Below are 22,405 nucleotides of genomic sequence, written 5' to 3'. Positions count from 1 at the left end.
AAAAGCAAGCAGAAACAATTTAGGAAGAGGAAAGGTCGTCATGGCAAGAACACCTTCAAGAAGGATCTTTCACAGATTCAATGTTTCAGATGTGACAAATTCGGACACTATGTTGCCAAATGTCCAAAAAGAGCCAAACAACAAGCCACATTTGCCAAAGCAGGAAAATCTAAAGGGGAAGATGACTCTGAGAAGTATGTACTCTACTCAGCACTTACAAACCAAGCATCAAACAAGGTTAACTCCTGGGTGATCGACAGTGGCTCATCCAGACACATTACCAGGTTTAGAGAAGTGCTAGACTCCATGATAGAGGAGAATGATGAGGAAGTGACTATCGGAATGACTCCACACATCCAATCAGAGGAGTTGGAACCTGCCCCATCAAACTAAAAGTCAGGCGTATCATTGCAACTTAAAGGAGTACTATATGTCCCAGGCATCAAGAGAAACCTAGTCTCCATATCAGCACTAGAGGATAATGGGTACAGAGTGACCTTCATGGACAACAAAATGTTGGCTTGGCCAAAGAATTCATCTATCAAGAAAGCTAAAACCATTGGTCAAAGAGAAGGCTACTTGTATGAGCTGTGCACAGAGCCCAACCTAGCCCTAATCCATGAAACTACAGATGCTAATGAAGTTTGGCATAGAAGACTAGGTCACCTGAATTTTAGAGCTTTATCATCAATGGGAAGCCTTGTCACAAGCCTACCTAAGTTAAAGCAATATCATTCAGGGGCATGCAAGGGATGTGCCCTAGGTAAAAATGCTAAGGGTGTTTTTCAAAATAGTACTAGGAAAACAAGCAAAGTTCTAGAGTTAGTTCATTCTTATGTATGTGGACCTATGTCCATACCTTCTTTAGGGGGATTTTTGTATTATGTAATATTTGTTGATGACTACTCTAGGAAAACTTGGATCTACTTTCTAAAATGTAAAGAATCAGAAGAGATCCTTAATAGGTTTAAGGAATTTAAATCACTAACAAAAAACTACTCAGGAAATAAAATCAAAACCTTAAGAACTGACAATGGGGGGGAATACACCTCAAATTTGTTTAAAGATTTTTGTAAAAATGTTGGGATTAGGAGGGAGCTTACTATACCTTATAATCCTCAACAAAATGGGGTAGCTGAGAGGAAAAATAGGACAATTGTAGAAGCTGCCAAAGCCATGATTCTTGATCAAAATCTAAATACCAATCTTTGGGCAGAAGCAACAAGCACTATTGTATGTATACCAAATAGATGTCCTCACTCCCATCTTGAAGCTAAAACCCCTAAAGAAGTCTTTACTAAAACAAAGCCAAATATCAACCACCTTAGAATATTTGGGTGTCCTGTCTATATTCATGTACCTAAGGAGAAAAGACTAAAATTAGAGCCTTCTGGAAAAAGGGGAATACTTGTAGGATATAGTGAAACCTCTAAGGCCTACAGAATCTATATACCTGGTCAGAGGAATGATGAACTGAGTAGGGATGTAATCTTTGAAGAAGACTTAGCCTTCAAAAAAGCCCAAAGCTCAATAGAAGCTGAAGTCTATATCCCTACCCCTAGCATAGAGGAAGACCCTACTCCTGAGCTTCAGAGGGAGAGTCTTGAGGAAAATGTAGGTGAAACTCAAAACGCACCTAGAGAAAATTTCAAGAAAAGACCACTATGGGCCACCAAAACTGTAGAAGAAGCTCAGAAGTATGATGCTCTTTCAGGAACCTTCAGAGAAAGCAAAAGGCCTAACAAACTCACCAACTACGTTGCTCTCATGAATGATCTCTCAAAAGCAGAACCTACTAATGTATCAGATGCACTTAAACATCAAGTATGGAAGAATGCCATGTCTGAGGAATACCAATCCATTATGAAAAATGATGTTTGGGAGATTGTTCCTAGGCCAGCTGGGAAATCTGTTGTCACCTCCAAATGGCTCTTCAAAATCAAACATGCTGCAGATGGCAGCATTGAGAAACACAAGGCTAGATTTGTAGCCAGAGGGTTCTCACAAAAGGAAGGAATTGACTATGAAGAAACCTTTGCACCTGTAGCCAGATATACCTCAGTAAGAACAGTTTTAGCCATTGCAGCAGCAAAAGGATGGAAAGTACATCAGATGGATGTAAAGACAGCATTTCTTAATGGAGAGATTACACAAGAAGTATACCTAGAGCAACCTGAAGGGTTTGAGATTCATGATGTAGAATCTCATGTATGTAAACTCAAGAAAGCTCTTTATGGGCTTAAACAGGCTCCAAGGGTCTGATATGAAAGAATTGACACTTATCTCTCAGGGCTAGGCTTCTCAAAGAATGATGCAGATCCAAATCTCTACTATAAGCAAAACAAAGGTGATATGCTGATATTGATTTTATATGTTGATGATTTGTTAATCACAGGAAAAGATCACCTCATAGATCAGTGTAAGAAAGACCTTGCTAAAGAATTTGACATGAAGGACTTGGGACTCCTTCATTACTTCCTAGGTTTGGAAGTATGGCAAAATTCTGATGGCATTATACTAAACCAGGGTAAATATACCTTGGACATTTTGAAGAGATTTGGAATGCTAAACTGCAGACCCATGACCTCTCCAATGGAAACAAACCTTCATAAACTTAAGGAAGCAGCAGCAGAATCACAACCCTCAAATCCTACTCTATACAGGCAAATGATTGGGTCCCTGATGTATCTTGCAAGTACGAGACCAGATATCTGTTATGTTGTTAATGCCTTGAGTCAGTTTATGTGTGAACCAAAGGAGATACACCTGGTAGCAGTAAAACATATCATGAGATATCTACAAGGTACCCTAAAACTTGGTCTCAAATATGAGAGAGTTGAACTAGATCTACACGGATTCACAGATTCGGATTGGGCTGGAAGTGTACCTGATAGGAAAAGCACCTCAGGATGTTGTTTCAGTTTAGGTTCAGCCATGATATCCTGGATTAGCAGAAAACAATCATCAGTAGCACAGAGTTCCACTGAGGCCGAATACATTGCAGCCTCCATGGCTGCTCGAGAGGCAGTATGGCTTAGGAAGCTGCTTGTGGGGTTATTCGGTGAACCAATGAAGCCTACAATTATTCATTGCAACAACCAAAGTTGTATAAAACTTTCAGTGAATCCGATGTTTCATGACAGATCCAAACATATTGAGATTCCATATCATTATGTACGAGACATGGTAGATAGGAATGTGATCCAGTTGGAATACATTTGTACAAGAGAGCAGACAGCAGATATTCTTACCAAACCACTTTCAAAGGTGAAAGTTGAACACTTCAGAAAAGGTCTTGGTATGATTGAAATTTAATTTTCTTTGTACTCCTATACTTATTAAGATGTTTTATGTGTAAACTTCTTTGTCATGTTAGAACTTTTATGGGTTTAACCCCCTGTGTTCATATCTAAGAGGTGACGATCTCTCAGATAATGAATACTTGTATGTAGACATTATAAGGTGACGATCTTATGATGCTAAAACCAGTTGTCATGTTGGATCTCTGGTATGCCATGGATGTGCCATGATTGTGTTGTGGTAAAACATTTGGATAAAATGTTAGTGCACTCACCACAACTTGGATAAGTTGAGAATTTAACTATTCTCATGTACTTATTCCTAAAGTATTGCGTGTTTAGGCAATACTGATATCACGTGCTTAGGTGATATCTTGTCATTACAAGTTGATGTGATGAACGTTTGTATCACATGCTTAGGTGATACTTCATGTCACATGTTTAGGTGATGTGATTTCTTGTATCAAATGATTGATGATACTTCATGTCACATGCCTAGGTGATATGATCCTCTAGAGAGTAAGATTACGTAAGGAATACCGACCATCATGTAAAATGTGATGCTAGATATGTTGTCTTTTATTTATCTTCCCTAGCTAAGAGGGAGTGTTGATACATGATAGCCTCGGTAAGGTAAATGATTGAATGAGAGATAAATGAAGTCTCTCATTCAATCATCTATCTCATCGATAGACTAGATAAGACTTCAGTTATCATTCCTTGTCCGATAATTATTTTAATTACTCTTTGATATGCTATGTTGAGATTTCATCTTATACTAATAATTATATGCATGATAACTCAAGTCTACGTAGATATTCACTTGTATATGATCTTGCCGTGATCATATTCTTCAATCGATACATATATAACCTCACCAATGAATCCCGGTCAACACCGGGTGCGCAACCAATGCCCAAACTACCGATTAACATCGGTTGTTAATCGTAATGCATAAAATACCGATTAGTATCGTTTTCTTTGTTAATTATATACACACCGGTTGACATCGGTTAAATGCAATTATGATTTGAAGGGGCGCAAATCAAGTAATATCTTGATCGGTCATGTCTAATAGACATGACCGGTCAAGGTATTGCTTGATCTTCTTGATTGGCATATATGTATCGATCGGTGATTGTGAGAAGGACATCGAAATTCATAAATGCTCTTTCTCCATCTGCAATATACCAGATAATAATCAGATTTATTATATTAAGAAATAACATATACTTGAAAGAAAAGATAACCTTGAATATAACTTGCATCTTGAATTGAAAATTAATTAACATTTACAACCATTAACTTTGTCATTTCTAGCTGCCTTATTCCAAACCACCAACTTCATGTAACCCTCAAACGTAGGAGTCTCGCAACCTTCATGTTCATGAGTTTCTGTGAGAAAAGTTATGTCTCTACCTTCAACAGTAGGTCCTAACCCAAGTCCCCTCCTCCATGAATATCCTCTTCAATTCCAACAAACTAAAGTTAAGTAAACCAGGAAAAGCCTTCATTGCTATTCATTTTGACACATAAGACTCAAAGTTGAGTCTTCACCCTTATTTGCCCAAAATGACCCTATTGCTTTCCTTCCTACTATCGAATCAAAAGTTTTTTCTTTGTTGTCCACTTGCTGCCTGCCTTACTGTAGGACCCAGAATTGGCAATAATAGCTTTTCCATTGTACACCATGCCCATTTTCCTTCATCTCTTGCTGCTTTTAATTTTGCCACTTCTTCCTTTTTCACCTCTTGCTGCCTACTATTTAAATCTTCATCTAGGAAGAAATGTGAGCCTTCAAGAGCTTATTTTTGCTTAAAAGATGTTGTTTGTCATGCACACTTGCCATGACCTCTTTTATAGGCCTAACCCTCTCTTCCCAAATCTTTCCCACTCTCCTTGCTTGGCAAATTTTTCCTTTCCAAAGCAACTTGTCTTTTAGAAAATCACTTACAAGATTTTAAGTGCTTTCATTTTTTCCATAATCTATTACTCTAATAATTACATTTGTTTCCCTAACTTGCCTCTCTTTGAACTCTCTTGCTTGCATTTTTAAAATCTGTGTGTTTGCTTCCTCTTCTTGTTAGAGGGATTGTTACTGATTTGAGCCCATGTTCTGCCTTCTTTTGATAGACCTCCTCCACTCCCTGACAGTTTGTTTGATGGATTGCTTGCACCTCACCCTGAACTGCTTTAGAGTTGACCCCTCCATTACTTGCTATTGTTGAGCCTTTCATGATTTGCCAATCTGATTTCAATTTTTGACACTCAAGCATCCCAGCCAAAAGATCTTCTTGCGACATTCCCACCTGTTTCTTTAAAACTTTATCATCTTCCACTAAAGACCAATTCGCTACTATGATCTCAAGGGTGTTATGGTTTCTTTCCTGTTCCTTCACTTTCAAAGCCATTAACCTTGCATTGGTATTTAGGAGCTCTTGCACATAGAGACCTGTAGACCACGTAAGGGGCGTAGAAGTGGGGCTCTAAATGGTTGAATCTTCTCTACTTTTGTTGCCCATAAACCTTTTACTGTTTGACAAAGATTTAAACTTATGACTGAAAACAACATTCTTTTCCTTTTGGGACTATTTTCTTCTTGTCTGTTCCCATTTAAAGCAGGCAAGTCTATGCTTAAATATACCCTGAAACTAGTTGCATTTACCAAACTCATTTTCCACTTTTTTCCAATTATTCAATTTTTACTTGACCTAGGTGATTTGTTTCAACAGAAGCCCTTTCCTTTTCACTTTTCATATTTGCTGGTGTTTTGTTTTCCATTGCCAAAAAGAAAGAAAGAAAGAAAGAGACGCTAAACTATTGAAAAAAATGTAAAGGACTAACCTGGACCCACTTCAACCGACAGCCAATCCCTCTGCAAGAACCCAGTTTTGGAAAAAAAAAAAAAAAACCACTATTTCCTGCAACCTAAGCACTGGGTCCCACAAACATGGCTTTGTACAAAGGAGGAGTTAGTGTTAAATACCGAGACACGGCATATTATTTCCAACATGTTTATGAGCTATTTTCCCCATGCCCATGGTTTTTAAATGAGGCATCTATAATTACCTAGCATTCTCTATAGCGAGGACAATGCTTCAAAGTTTGATGAGCTGAATGTATCTAATCATGGATTAGTTGCTTGTTGAGAAACACCTTTTGTTGCAGTTGGGCCATTCCCTTACTTTGATGATGGCAGCCTATTATCATATCATTACAAACAGATATCCTAGAGAAGTGCAATCCATTGTTCTTCAGATATGTAGGTGTTCTTATGAATTTCCTTTTCAACATTTTACTTACATGTGCATACCTTTCTCTGGTATCATGCAGGAATGCTAAAAAAGACATCGAATTTAATATGATAGAAGACTTCATCAGATCACATATTTCACTTAGATATTTGTAAGGTATTGTGTATACAAGATACACCTGCCTAATTGACTTGATTATGGATGACTCCTCCAATTGGAATATGCTTCCATGAGTAGTGCTTCCCAAATCCCAATGTCAACAAACCATTATATTAAACACAACTTTTTGTTACTAGAGTGAAGAAATACTACCCTATTATATTTGCAAGTAATGAAAAGGAAATGCTATTAATATACATGGATTAATGATGGCACAATCATATCCCCATGCAGGATTTGCTAATACAACAAATATTTAAGACTCATCTCCAATGATGGGCTAGATAACAGTGGTAATGTACATAATAAAAGGAGTCCATCTGACAATGCAAAGTATTTCATTGTAAGTAATGTCAAATAACAATGTTGAAGCCAATGGGATTTGGCATGGATTAAGGATGGCGTTGGAACATAATGTTGACTAACTTACACTAAGTGATTGTCAAGAAAGAACCTCAAATGTTTACACATTTCCTCAACCAAGGAGCAACAAAATTATGATTAATGGTAGCTTAGTATACTGGTAATAGAGATTCTTTTCTGTCACCCAAAACTGAAATTATTTACTGAACTAGAAAGTAATCTAGGGCAGCAAACAGCTTAGCTAACCTTGCATAATTGACGATCCAACATGATTTTATAGACCACGTATGAAGGTGGCAATCCTTGACAAAGACAAGTCACATTATTAGTAAACATGCAAAAGGGACTCCTCACGATATCATGAGGATGGCAAAACCTAAAATATTACAAATGAGGCTACATTGTTGTCAATGGAATATCCTACAATTTGATCCCTTGGTTTGTTTCTAGCATGGGTGACAATGCACTTAGAGGTGGTTATGTCAGCAGTGCTAGCATTTAAAATTTACACCTTCCACTGTCAAACAAAACAGAATAGATGTGTTGTAAAACTGCTCTTCAAATTAGAAGGTGAAGATCTATATAAAGCAAAAATTAATGTAATGTCATGAACAATATGTACTTTTTAATATTTTATTTACAATGCTTTTTGGGATAGTTCGCAATCATGCTTATAAAACTAAATGTGTCTCTTTTTGGATTCACCTAGTGCAAAAGATTGAGTAGTTCTTCAAATCAAGGCAAAAGACTACATGCTTACAATGTTCAACTAAAAGCAAAGACTCAACAATGCAAGTACACAAAAGGATTGAATAGATTAAAACACAAGGACACAAACAAGGACACAAATGCTTTAATAAAATAAGTTAAAGGATCAATACAAAGACACAATCTCTAACTTCAAGTAATCTTACAATACAAAGCTTGTAAATTTGCTAAAAGAAATTTAATATAACCGCTACACGCTAAAAGATCTCATTAGAAATTTAAAACAACATAAGCATAATAAATTGTATTGAACCAAATAACAATTATGAATTAACAATACTCAGTGAACAGCGGTTTCAGTACAAGTAGGCATGAAAATTACCATTAAAGATATAAGTGCAAAATGACACTTATTTATAAGGTTTAAAAAACATTGCATGAAAATAAATCAAGGAAATGAACCACACTTCTACTTTAGATGCTAAATACTCGTATGAGATTTAAGTTCTATTACAGATTGTCAGTGAAACTGATGATAGCAAATTATTGTGTAAACTCTCATTTAGAACTCATATCTCTTACATGACAAGTGATCTAAGGATAGATGATCTTACAATAGTTGACTCCTCAAATAGCTAATCACCTAAAATTAGAGACCTCTAAAAATAGTGCAGTCTATAAATAACTCCAACTAAAGATAGTAAACTTAAAATATGTTCTCAAAATTGATGGCAGCTAAAAATGGTACAGGCTAAAAATTGGCTTCTAAAATAAACAGCTCTGAATGTTTAAGTGTTTTTAATGCTTTGATAATGGTGCATCCTCTGAAAACTCTGAATCTCCGACAATCCTCTTGAAAATTTGAATCTAATGATTTGGAGACAGAAAAACTCAATTCCATGGTCCTATGGACATTAAGAAAAGAGCCACAAAGACAGAGATAAAACAAACTTGATAGGACCTAATCATGGCTTGCACTTAGGAAACCAATAGATGTTAGCTTTAAACTTGACAAAAAAAATTATGGGTACAACAAACAGCGGCCCCTTAAGTGTCCTTGAAATTAAGTGTGGATCATCACAACGTAGAAAGTTGGGAAGGAAGCAGTGGTGCATCTGCCGTTGGTGGTTAGTCAAGTGAGGAGTTGCGAGCTTCTACCAAGGTTGCAATTTGATCACCTCTCTGCTCTGCCTTCCTATTCTAATGTGGTAATGACAAGTATGTGCAGCAACATAGGCTCTTAAATTCTTTTTAGTCGAGGGAGGTGTTGAAATTGAAAAGAGTAATGGAGATTTGAATGTTATGGAGGTAGCCCATCATCAACTCCGACCAAACAAACTAAACAAAATTCCAAATCTGTGCTGGAGATTCTGGGTTTGGGTGGGATGTCGCAATGCTTGGTAAGTAAATCAAGGCTATTTCACTTTTGATTTTGTCTACTTCCAACCTGTTTAAAAGCTTCAAAGAAATTCTGAAACGGAATTGGAGAAGAAATTATTGACAAGAAGGCTGTCATCTTGCCAACACCAAACAGAAGTAAAAAAGATTGTGTGTGTATGTGTGTGGCCATTCTGTTTACAAAGTGCACTTGCACTAAAACAGTTGGAAGTCAACGTGAAGGACATGAGAGAAACTGTTAAGAAACAGAAAGTGGCTTATAAACACCACATATTCCAAAACCAAATCAGGTTTGCTCTCTACTATCGTTCGTGTGTGTGTGTGTGGCCGTGGCCGTTCTGTTTACAAAGCAGAGATGTTTACAAGCATAAACAAAAAAAAGGTTGCGTGTGTGTAGCCATTCTGTATACAAAGCAGAAATGTTTACAAGCATAAACAAAAAAAAAGGTTCTGAAATGTATGTGTGTTTGTGTGTGTGTGGCGGCTGGCCATTCCTTTTTACAAAGCAGAGATGTTTACAAGCATAAACAAAAAAAGGTTGTGTGTGTGTGTGTGTGTGTGGCCATTCTGTTTACAAAGCAGAGATGTTTACAAGCATAAACAAAAAAAAGGTTCGAAAATTGTGAGAAACTTTTCATGTTTTAATATACGACCATAAAGGAAGAGTATAAGAATATTAAATATTATGGTTATATATGTAAGTCATCAACTTATATTATAAATGCTTACTGACATAGGAAATAAATGCAGTGCTAAAATATAAAATTGTGGTGTGTAGAAGATAGCGAAAAGGGTGGGTTAATTACAAGGTTAAAAAGGAGATTTAGTTGGCCGTTTCCCTCACTTATGTATTCACCAGTGATAAGGAAGGGTTAATTACAAGGTTAAAACTGAGATTTGGTTGGCCATTTACCTCACTTTATGTATTCACCCATTTCATTTCTGATTTCAATGAAAAATAACACCCTAAACCTTATCCATCCATTTTCTGAGATTTTATCCTAGCTTTGTTTGCCTTTTTCTCAACCACAAAATATTACAGACTGTGTCATTGAATCTGAAAACAGATTTGATCTTTTCCCATTATGCAATACATACCTTTTTCCTCGTGGGTGCCCTTATGTTGTCAGAGTTTCCAAAGATGCATGAAGAAACAGCAATATGGCATGTGCGTAAGAACTCGGCATCCTTTTCATACAAATCAAATCCTGTGCTTAATGATCCTTCGGACCCCTTTACAAAGCCACAATGCAATTTCTGGTCTCTTGCATAAAATGAGTTTTCCCTTTCGTCAAGACTTTGATGACCTGCAAACCTTGGCTCCCATGTATCAACTCCATCAGGTTTCTCCTCTCTTTGAACATATTCTAAAGAAAAATTTGCAAACTTCACATTTTCTTCAGGTTCTTGAAGCTCCTCGGTTGAGTTCAGGAATCCCACCTCACATGGAAGACCTGAAAATTTACACAAGAAAGCAAGCACATAAATTTCAGCTAGCACAAGTAATAAAAATTAAAATTTCCAATAATGGTTAGCATTGAACAGTTACAAACAAACACAAAGCATAAAGCAATTTACATGAGAGATTGGAAAATTATAGCAGACATATATCAAGAAATGAAAGGCATTTCTTATCCAATTGAAAAAGGACTTGACATTTTTTGGCTTAGATATCTCTACTTGAATCATTATAAATAGAAATAGTTCAACCTGAAAGATATATGAGCATAAATATAGTCCCTGATATAGTAATGGCCTTGTGCACAATCGACTATGTAGCTGGGGAAAAGTCAAAAGAATTTCACATCATCACATACAAATTTAATCAGAACAATAGCATTCACTCATTCCAAACACATGATAATAAATACAAGAAAATATTCTTGAGCATGGAACATCAAGGATGAGCACACAAGCACTCTAATTTCTTGACAGAAAATTATATCCAAGCATCCAAAGTAGCAAAAAGAATTAAAAGATTTGGGTTCACTCATGTAATGGCTTGCCACAGGTATGTGACAACAAGCATAAACTTATAGACGAGGAAAAAATAGATTTAGAAATATGAGTTCAGAACAAAAACTGCATATACATTTCTTGCACACTTGAAAGGTACTTCCACAGCAAACATTCCCTACTAATAGGGCAATATTTCTGTTGTCCACTCCAACATCACACCACTCAGACATGTAAAGGCTCAGCAACTGAAACAAGAGAATCCACTTTGCAATAGTAATGAAACTCAACAATAAATAAATATTTGAGCAATACATTAAATGATTGGAACTTCACAAAATGAACTATGCATATTCTGATGTGCCTAGCTTGCTGAGTTTTCAAAGTTGAATCAATTTTTTCCAAGTCAAGCCATGATTCTTGTCAAGCAAAGTCTTGAAGAACTGACAAGTTCCAGAGAGTTGAAAAAACTGTGTAATTCCTTCCAAAACAGAAGGCAGGGACCAAGCAGAATCAACTAGTCAAGCTTTGACAGGCTTTGATTGCATCTGTTATTATGATCCCACCAGTCTCAAGAAGTATTTAAATGCTTTGGATGAAGTTGTCGGTATAGCCCATTCCACAAACTAGAGTTGAAGGTCAAGATTCTATTTTTGTCTTTCAACTCAACAATAGATTTTCCAAACTTTGAATCCCATGCACTCATTTCAGCTTTCAAATAAGAGCTAAGTTACCGATTCGAGTATGGATACGGATACAGATACAGATACAAGTACGGGTACGGATTCACAGATACGGCAAAAAAAAAATCCTTGAGTACGGGTACCGATATGCCAATATATATGTGGGTGTGTATGTGTATATATACATATACATGTGTACACACACACACACACACACACACACACACACATATATATATGTATATGTATATGTATATGTATATGTATGCGTATGCGTATGCGTATGCGGATGCATATGCGGATGTGTATGTGTATGTGTATATGTGTATGTACGTATATATGTGTATATATGTGTGTGTGTTGTGTGTACATATTATATATATGTTCAAACATCAAAATTATGAAATATAAACTATATCAGTGTATCCATGTATAACTATAAGAGTGATACTCGTAAATTCATAATTGCCTATAAATATCAATATGTGTGTGTGTGTACATAAATCATATATATGTTCAAACATTAAAATTATGAAATATAAATTATATCAGTGTATAACTATAAGAAGAGTGATACTCATAAATCCATAATTGTCTATAAATATCAATAAATATTAAAAAAAAAATATATTTTGATACCTCATTCATAATATTTTGATACCTTATTCATAATTTGCAAAAATGAAAATACTCAACTCTCAAAATCTCATTACACAATGAAAATTCAAATTATGATTGATTTTAATATTCGTGTTCTTCATCAGAAGTATCAAGGTCAATATCAACACTTGGTTCAATTTCATTTGAACCACAATCAATTGGATTGCCACTACCACTAGTTGTATCATGTGCAGAAGCTGGTTCAATTTCATTTTTCAAACATTTGACAAAATGCCAAATCATTAACGACACAAGGAAAGTGATTTCACAAAACATAAGCAAACAGCTGCTACATATGCATAATGTAAATCAACTGAAATCAATCTTAGTAATGCTGATATAAAGTTTACTAACCCCATGTTCATATGTATAGCTTGCAAATGCAACTGAAATTAAATTTAATTGCTTGCTTGCTGGCATATTCTGATAAAAAATGATGTCACAAAGTTGTGAGAGTGAAACTGGGGATTTAATTTATGAAACTATGCTTGGGTATGGCCCTTGGTACTTCCTAGGTGCCTAGGTTCTCTCTAGGTCCTTCACTGGAGAACCCATAGAGAACCCAAGCACCCAAGAAGAACCCGAACCATACTCGTACCCGAACAGTACCCATACCAAGACCCAGGCTAAAACAGAAGAACCCAGTATCTTAAACTAAGAGTTTAGCCACCTTTATTAATTAGTTAATAATGGATTGTGTTAGTGATAATATTTACTTAGGTAGTGCATACATAGCCCATAAAAGGCTTACTATGTGTACCTTATCCATGTAACAGATTTTGCTTTTGTCTTTTTTGCCCGTTTCAGGAATCTTCATTTTCTCTTTGTATGCTAGTACTTGTGCCATGCATGCTTTCTGGAATCTTCTACTTGTAACTCGCATGCCTACATTTGTAGCATTATATGTTACACTCTTGAGGATTATTTGTGTGTTCTACTTGTGTGTATGCCCTTGAATCTTTTCTTTTGAATGTTTGTCTATTTCTAATGGTATGCTTAATTTCTACACACTGCAATTGACAATTAACTATCCTACTACCATGTTTTGATTTGGCAAACCACAAAACCTGATTTTCTGAATAACAACTGCATTATTATTACTAATTCTTCACGTACTTAAAGGGTAATATTAATATATGCATGAATATGATCCTGGCCATACCATAATCTCCTAGAGGCACATACCTGCATATCTGGTATGCATATACAGCTTTTATATGACCATAAAACATATCCAATTGAGATAGAGTCAAGCTCAAAGGTGGGATCTAATCCCAAACTATGCGAAAATTGTCAGTCATTTTGTTAACAATACAGGTCACAATAAAAGCAAGGCAGGTTGATATACTTTGACTGGCTATGTTTAACTTGAATATAAAAACACATCTAGAAAGTAAAATTAAATCAAATTTTTAAAAACCTCCCTATATTAGCCAGGCAAATGACATTGTTTGAGCTGAAGCCAGTACCTAATACCAGAAGTAATGCAATAACTCACCCTAAACCATGTAAGGCATTTAAGTCCAATAATTATTGAATTTTCATTAAAGAAACCAAAGCCAACAAACCAACATAACTTAGGAAGAAGCCAGGAAGGAAAACATTTAGAGATGTGTTACAATATCACTCTAATGCATATCGGATAACAAGGGATGTATCACAAACTTATGATGGCCACATGCTGGAAGAACTACTTTAATTTAGAAGCCCACAATGCCTAGGCAAAGGAGCATATTATACTTGTCTCAATGAGTATTTAGAAACATGTACACCAGAAAAATACAAGAGGCAAGTCAACAGATTGAAGCAAAAAAATCAAGAACTTCTTTAATCCATGAACTATGTGATAGCAGCAATAAATTACTGTGATTACAAACTTACTTGGAGGCTTCCTACGTTTGCTTCTTGAGGAATTTGTACTCCTTTTCTGACTATCCATTTTCCAAGTACCAATTTCACTCAAGTTCACCAGTTTCTCCCTTCTGGAAAGATTCTGTGACCATTCATGTATTTCTTTAACTGCATTCTCTTGATCAAAACTAGATATGAATGCTGATGATTCTTTTTCAAAATTGGTCTCCATTCTTTGTTTCAGATTCCCATCATCTGATTTTTTAAAAGACTTGTTATTTTGAGCCACAGAAAAGTTGTTATTATCAACTTCTGAATTATATGAATTTTTTAAAGACATGTTGATTTGAGTTTCAATTATGTTTTTTCCCTTATAATCTTGACGATGATCCTTCTCCATCCCTGACACATGACGAGGATGCTGGTCCTTGACATCAAAAAATTTCTTCTCTGTAAATAAGTCACCATCACCATACACATACTCCGTGGTAGTCTGCTTTGAATTCTGTGTCTGTGAAGAATGCCTATTTCTTCCTCCAATTAAAGACAAATTCCCTGCAATATCTTCTCCAGTATTATCGCCATTATCTGCATTGACTAAACCACCATCATAGCCTGTCTTATTTAGACCTTGTTCTTCTTTCAAGTCTGCCTCATATTGTGCTTCATATATTTTGAGCTCATTACGACCTTGTTCATTGTATAAGCTTTCATTTTGCAAATCTTGCCCATTTGACATTCTTATAGACTTGTTACCTTTATCCAAATCAGAGTGAGCAGCTGCTGTGTTTTGACCCACAATATCTTTGTTTACTCCACTTTTTCCATGACTATTGAAACCGTTTTCTTTAGCATCCTCCTCCTCATCACCCAAGCCAATCTTTTGTGGTTTCGAAACAGATCTAACATCCGCATTCAAGATCTCAAAGTCATTTTCATACTTCTCATCCCTTCTCCTGTCATCCTTATCCCAGTATCTTGAATCCTGACCTGAACCAGTAGAACCCTGACCAAAGCCCAGAACTTTTGAGGCCCAACTGCCACTACCATGAACTAAAACACGACCAAGTTTTCTCCCATCCTTCTGTTGAAAGATCTCATTATCCCCTGCATACATAGCAAAAAATCAGCATTATCATTTCCAACAAACAATTTTAATTTAGTATTTCTTATTATGATGTTTTGAAAGTTATCAATATACATAGGACTAAGAAACAAGCTAAGCTGGCAGCTATATATGGTATGAGTAGCATGTCGCTATTAACCAGGCAGACTTCAACAATACCCTATGAACTAAAGTATAAAGATAAACACAGGACATTTGATATCCAAGATACTACCAATGCAACCTCTATGTTACTTAAAAACTGTAGGTAGTGAAGATCAGAATAATTGGAGAAAAACATATACCCTCTCTGGTGATGATCTGCTTTGTCTCCGCCCAAATAGAATCTTGTCCTGAATTCTGAAAAGAATAATCAGTTGAATGGCCCTGCTCAGCTCATACAAATTGCAATCTGAAAAAAATATATAATTTGGTAGCAGACTTTCAGAAAAACTGTTAAAAAGCAGCAAACATTTCCCACATGACAATACATCTTATTCACTGTTTTCTGGCCTACACGCCCATACAGTTTTCAGCATCAAATTATTAGAATATCTGCTCCTCCCAATCATTGGAAAAGAACTGAGCCTTAAATTGTTGATTACCTGGTTATCAAAGAACTCCTTCCGCTCAGATGAATCCTGCCAACCTGTAGATTGTAAATATAATTCTCAATCGCAATTCACATCTTTGAAATCTGTCCTTAGGAAGTCAGAAATTGTAATAATACAAGTTATATCAATCTCTATTTACAAAAATTAAAAGAACCGGATAATTTCATCTCTGGAACTTTTTTAACCCGAGTTTTAAAAGTAACCAACTGGGGTGGAACATAAGCAACATAGACAATGGCCATATAATGCATTTATCTGATAGGATGCACAAATATAGTGTCTAGAAGATAATTGAAATAGTAAACAGTATAAGCCAGAACTTTCCTCAGAAGCCCTATCTGTCTAATAAGAATAGAATGCCTAGGTTTCAGGAGCCATATTATGAATTCTTCAAATTCAAATGAACAGAAGCTACGATTATGACACCTAATGTGAAACCACAAGATTGAACTCATGTATAATCACTGTTGGATAATTTATGAGCAATGAGATGCCTCGTGTCCCCACAGCTGATGGAGAGAATATGTCAAGACTGATATCTCATGTTTGCAATTTTATATGTTTCCGTCCTTTCCCGGAGTTATGTAAGTATTGAAAATAAATAATATATGCAATTTCTACAATAAAAGAGCACTTTATTTTGAAATGTTACCAATTTATTTGTCATGCCCCCGATCTGATATGTGGTGAACAGCAAACCAATCGTTGAAATTGTCTTACAGTATGTAAGACTTAACAATTTCAGAATTGTAAAAATTTGCATCATTACAACCAGTCAAAGGAATGGAAGAATATTATATGGTTTGCTCCTCCTCTCCTTATAACAGCGATCTCCAGACTTGGTAATCAATTATTTGTTGAGTATAAGAAACGTCGTTAAGGGCAGATTGAATATGTTGTTAAGGGGAAATTGAGTCATTAAAACAGTTCGTTAAGACAGTGGTTATGCAGCGTTTAAACTAGGAAGAAACGCCACCCTTCAAGAAGGGATGTCCACCCAAAAAGACACAACCTCCCAGCGATAGAGAGGGGTATAAGAATAAGAGAATGCGGATTGTAGAAGGCCACTAAAACGTCAGCAAAGATATTTCATTCACAGCAGATCTGATTAAAATAATAACATATCAAATTTTTGTGGTATGCAGAATTAATTTCTCAGTACATCTATGTGTTTATAATGATTATATGTAGGTGGATGTATATATATCTAATAGATGCATGAATTGTTACATATGATAGACATATATCTATGCACTTGATAATATATGAACCACTATATGCCTACAATGCTAGGGTAGGAAAGGGAGTGCAAGGAGGGGGAATGGCATGCAAGGCTTACTACGTACACCACCTCATGAGATTGGTTAAAGACCACATGAGGCCAAGGGGGGCAGAGATTCTGTAATTGGGCCTAGGGTCGAGTTAAGGGCACCCTATTGCAGTCTCCCCTACAAAACCTATATTGGTCAATTGTTGAGGTGAACTAGAAGGGATCCTCAATCATAAGAGGAGAGAAGGATGGCATGGTAAAGGGGAACGGTGTATAAGGTCCACTAGGTACACCACCTGATGAGCATGGTTAATGACCACATGGGGCCAAGGGGGACAGAGTTTCCACTCTTGGGCCTAGGGTAGGGGATATTTAGGGCACCTTATCATGTCCCTCCCATCTCAACCCTTGTTATGGTTAAGCCCCCATGTAATCATTTAGATTAATGTGTTATAAGTATATCTTTTCTTAACCCTAGAAATGGATGTATTAAATGGATCAATATCTATATTATTATCTAACTTGGTTGCAGGTTTCCAAGACAGACTTATCTCATCTTATTCTTGGTGAGGATTATATCTCTAACTATATTATGTCCCTTGTTTCATTTGGATTTTGTGAAATTATGGCAAAATATAAGGTAATCCCAAAAGGGGACATTTCATTATTCTGTATGAAACATGTGAAAATGTAAACCTATGGGAAAGTTCTAGTAATTATCACAATACAAGAGAACTTTATTTTAAAGGAAGCCAATTTATTCTATATGAAATATGTGAAAACTGAAAATGTAAAACTTTGGAAAGCTATAATAATTATCACCAAAGTTTCAGAACTCGTACCTCAGTCTTTTAAGTATAATACAGATTCGACAAGATTTCTATATGCTAGTGACCTTCATATTTTAAAAGGTTCTTTATTAATCAGTTGTTAGGTTTCAATCCTTGTATTTGAGTTCTCAGGACTTTTGGCATCTTTCTTTTTTAGACTTTATTATTCCAATATAATATACCCTGTGGTCTAGCATTGTGGTGAACAGCTAGTGCTACTATCATCTAAGTTCAAAGCACACTTTAAATGCATGACACCAACTGCAAGTCCTTGGTGAATTTTAACAGAATAGACTTCATTCAACTGTGGCATCCAAGACAAAAACCATCTTTTCTGGGGGCTTGTAGTACAAATTTATATTGGTTAAAGAAAAAGAAACTTTTTCTTCCTCTTAGTATTTTGCACCTTCACGAGGAAAAAGTTTTATGCTCTGTTATGTATCTATACCCATACTCTTTGTTAATTTATTATGTTATATGTTATAATTGCCCTTAGAACTGTAAACTATTGGGGAAAAAATGTTAAAGAGATCTCTAGATACTTAACCTTCAGAATATTTAATTAAGGTTTCATAGTGGCTTACGTGTGGCACATATATCTCTGAGTAGTTTGGGGTAGTTGTGTTATATGTGTGGTTAATTAGTTAAGGTGTGAGACAGACAATCACTAATAGGATATGGTATTTAATCCAAAACTTACTCGATCTATTTACATGGGTATCATGTCATATTATGAGCACGATTTGTTATGTCTTGGATTCTATAGGAGCCAGTGGAGAGTATCATTCAGTCCGGATAGTGAAACCCTTCGTCAACGTTTCATTTTTTATTCTTCTATTATGTCGTTTTATTCAGATACTGGTTCAGGTCCATATTGTAGTGCATCCTCATAGGCATTTTGGTTCTTAATAAGTGGTATACGTTGAAGCATAATATAGGTTTATTCAACATATAACATCATAATATTTCAGGTGCAAGAGCATAGTTTAGTAAAAGTCTACGGGCATTCTACTCCAGCTAAAAGAGTACCCAGGGCCCAATTCGGTTTTAATGCTCTCCAAGAGAATGCTGTCCAAGAGTTCTTTGTTTTATACTAAATCTTAGAAATGAGCAATGGAAATGTGATGGCGTTAAACTCAGACATCCTACATTGGAATAGCTGATGATGTTAAGGCCAAGAAAACCTACCTTTAAGGCTACTTGAATCTTCAGGTCGAGTTTATGTTTGCATTGATAGTTTTAAATAGCAAGTATGAAACTATGACATGAATTTTTAACTGTAAGTTCTTCTGGGAAAAATTAAAATATCATACAAAAGACGAGTCATACATGCAAAAAGATAAAAAGTCTGAAACAAAAAGCATTTTAAATGCATTCATCGAAATAAAGCTAGTCCTTAAGACAAGTAACAAGTAGGAAAATTACGTATGAACACGGTGAAATTCAAAAGGATTAACCACATCACAATAGAACATAAAAAGTATATATATTATTTTTAAATTTTGGCATCAAGGTCCAAGGGTATGTAGTGTAATGGTAATGGGGAACACTCTTTAACACAATAGCCCAAGATTAATTCCTCTTTATTGCAGAAGTGCCAGTAACTCTACGGAGCATGTAGCAAGGTTGTGATGATTATGAGGTAAATTCAAGAGCAATTCATATATATGAATATTAAGATATTAAAATCATGTAGAGCATTGATTACCCAGCAGCAAGAAGCCCACAATGCCGAAGAAAAGCAGCACAAGAAGTCCAACGGAATAGCTTTGGCTCTTTCCCGCCCGGTTGAGCTTCCTGCCTCGATTGAATTTGGGGTGAACCCTGCACATTCCATTCCCCGGATCCACCTGCTTCATCGTACGATCAGATGAATTATTCGCAATGCCAATCCTGCCCTTGTCTGCATAAAGCCATGCAGACATTACACTGCTAAATTGCCATACAAACTGCCCTTGCAGTCTTTAAATTCATCATATATTCTCCGCCTACGTTGGTTTAGAAGTCTATGGAGGAAATTACACCACAAAATTGCTGGTAATTGGAGTTAAATTCTAATTCGACGGACAGTTTGGCTTAATCATATACAGCTGAAAAACATCTGCAATACCTGCTTCAGCATAGCACACCCTCAATTTATTTAAAGCTTTGTCAGATCCCGGAATTCAAAAGTTTTAACTCTGATCACGGACCCTTACTATTACCATTCCAAACCACTCGGACATCGTTAAGGTAAGATTGTCTTTCGGAAGTTCTTTATGTCTTTTTCTCAAAATGGTCCTGCCTATGTGTCATAAAACGATTGGAGTAACATTCACTTAATTCAGAGAACTGCAGTTCAAATTTGAGGTGAGTCCAGGCCCGGTGAGGATGGGGACGGGGACAGGGTAACGACGCCAGGTGGTTGTGAAATATTAAGCAAGGCTCTTAAAGGTCCATTTTCGATGAGTAGTTTCCAGAAAGGAAATTTTGTTTATGATTATGATTAATTAACGTAATCCATAAATAATAATAATGAATTTAGCATTTTGGGATTGGGCAATTCATTAATGATGGAATGTTCAATTAGAGAATTAAATATGTGAGATTAAGATATTGAGTTGGGAGAATAATAATGAGGAATAAATCTTAAGATATTGAGTTGGGAGAATAATAATGAGGAATAAATCTTATGTAACATTAAATTTCAATTATCTTAGTATTCACAATAGATCTTTCTATTTGGAAATTTTTTTTTTAATTAGAATAATTTTTAATATTCTATGGATCAAATATGTGTCTTATGAGATTGATCTTGTTCATCACAAGAATGTCATAATGTGTAGAATTGATTTGTAACTAGTGTAATAAACCTACTAACAATTGACTAGTGTGATTTGTTTCACCTTGATCTTTGTTTTTTGCTAATTGTTAAGAACTAGCAATGCAATTGACTAATGTGATTTGTTTCATCTTGATCTTTGTTTTTTGCTAATTGTTAAGAACTAGCAATGCTTGAAAATTGGGAAAATTGCCATATCACAAGGGCTATATTCTCCTTGGCCACCCCTTGTTTAGACCATTTTATGATTGTAAGAAGATCAAATAAAATGGTATTTGGTCATGCAAATGTCCTAGAATGATGTTTTATTTAGAATTAGATTCATTTTGGTGCTCCATAGTGAATAGTTTGTAGAGTGATGTGTTTCTTTAATGCATATGATTTTGTAAGGATATCTAAAAAGATCTTGTTCAATAATGCATAATGAATGTCTTTGAATACTAAGGCATAGGAGTTGATCACAAATGTGCACCAAGTTGGTTTATAACGAACAATGGAATGGGTAACAGTCAACAAATATTTCAATTTTGAATTCTGGGTCAATTCTATGAGGGTACAAGATTGCTCTTATACATCATGTGTTTTTACTCAATATACAAAAAATTGCTAATATCGAGATGATATGTGAATGTATGGTATTATGTGCAAACATGGGGATAATATGAGGCTAATAATGGAAAACGTATCAAAATGAATGTAGGTGTGAATATGATAGGGTTAAATATATGAGAATTGGTGTAATTGGAGAGGTGATGGATAAAGGAATGAACCCAACTTTATATAACAGTTCTATTTGTCATCATAATTGCATAAAGAGATTTCATCAAGTGAGCCCATAACTAAATGGAAATTAGCATGGGTATACAAATTTTACCATTATATTGTGTCCTCCCTTTGAGATGCATGTGAATTTATCATGAACATTTATTCAAAGAAAATGAGCACTCACAAACATATAGTTTATTCAAACACAAAAGGACATTGGGCTTGTATAAAGTAATGTAGCTAATCTGTTATTTCTGAATTCGATTGTGTGAGAGATTTTGCAAAAACTCTCACAATCAAATCCATAAATAGTACATATAGTGAGGATTTCAACAAGAAACAAAATTCAAAATTTTATATTGTTTACTAGGCAGCTCCTACCTACAAGTTTTCAAATCCTCGTGTCTTCACACCTTCTTGAATTCACTCATATTTTCAAAAATTATTGTTTCCTTCATCCTATAGCTCTCACAGTTTCCTTGAACACCTAAAAGACACCTACAACTTTCTTCTTCTCTTCTTCTACTCCTGTCACCTTGGCAAGTTGATTTCTTACAATTTTCTCATGTAATCCTCTACAATGACTTGTAAATCCTTTCTTCAAACTTGTTGATTTTTTTAATTGATTTTTAAGATAATTAAAGGCTATATTTTATAGAGTTTTTAAAC

General features: G+C 35.5%; 1 protein-coding gene across 2 annotated transcripts in view; it reads right to left on the bottom strand.

Moving 5' to 3' along the window:
• The window catches only part of LOC131039369 (uncharacterized), a 101,178-nt gene extending 80,624 nt beyond the window's left edge, over positions 1-20,554 (bottom strand). The window contains exons 1-6 of one of the 2 annotated variants that reach the window (XM_057972099.2): positions 20,261-20,554; positions 19,859-20,053; positions 16,042-16,085; positions 15,742-15,796; positions 14,362-15,438; positions 10,280-10,635 (exon numbers count right to left, since the gene is read on the bottom strand). In XM_057972099.2, the coding sequence (XP_057828082.1) occupies positions 10,280-10,635; positions 14,362-15,438; positions 15,742-15,796; positions 16,042-16,085; positions 19,859-20,009 (1,683 nt within the window). In that variant the 5' untranslated portion in view covers positions 20,010-20,053; positions 20,261-20,554. Of the gene's footprint in view, positions 1-10,279; positions 10,636-14,361; positions 15,439-15,741; positions 15,797-16,041; positions 16,086-19,858 lie in introns of both variants that reach the window. The other variant, XM_057972097.2, reaches the window with a different exon arrangement.
• Between the last annotated feature and the right edge of the window lie 1,851 nt (positions 20,555-22,405).

This window comes from Cryptomeria japonica, chromosome 10 (assembly GCF_030272615.1).
Source record: "Cryptomeria japonica chromosome 10, Sugi_1.0, whole genome shotgun sequence".
Classification (NCBI taxonomy): domain Eukaryota; kingdom Viridiplantae; phylum Streptophyta; class Pinopsida; order Cupressales; family Cupressaceae; genus Cryptomeria; species Cryptomeria japonica.
The sequence above is the reverse complement of the archived record's forward strand: the minus strand, read 5'-3'. Positions and strand labels throughout refer to the sequence as shown.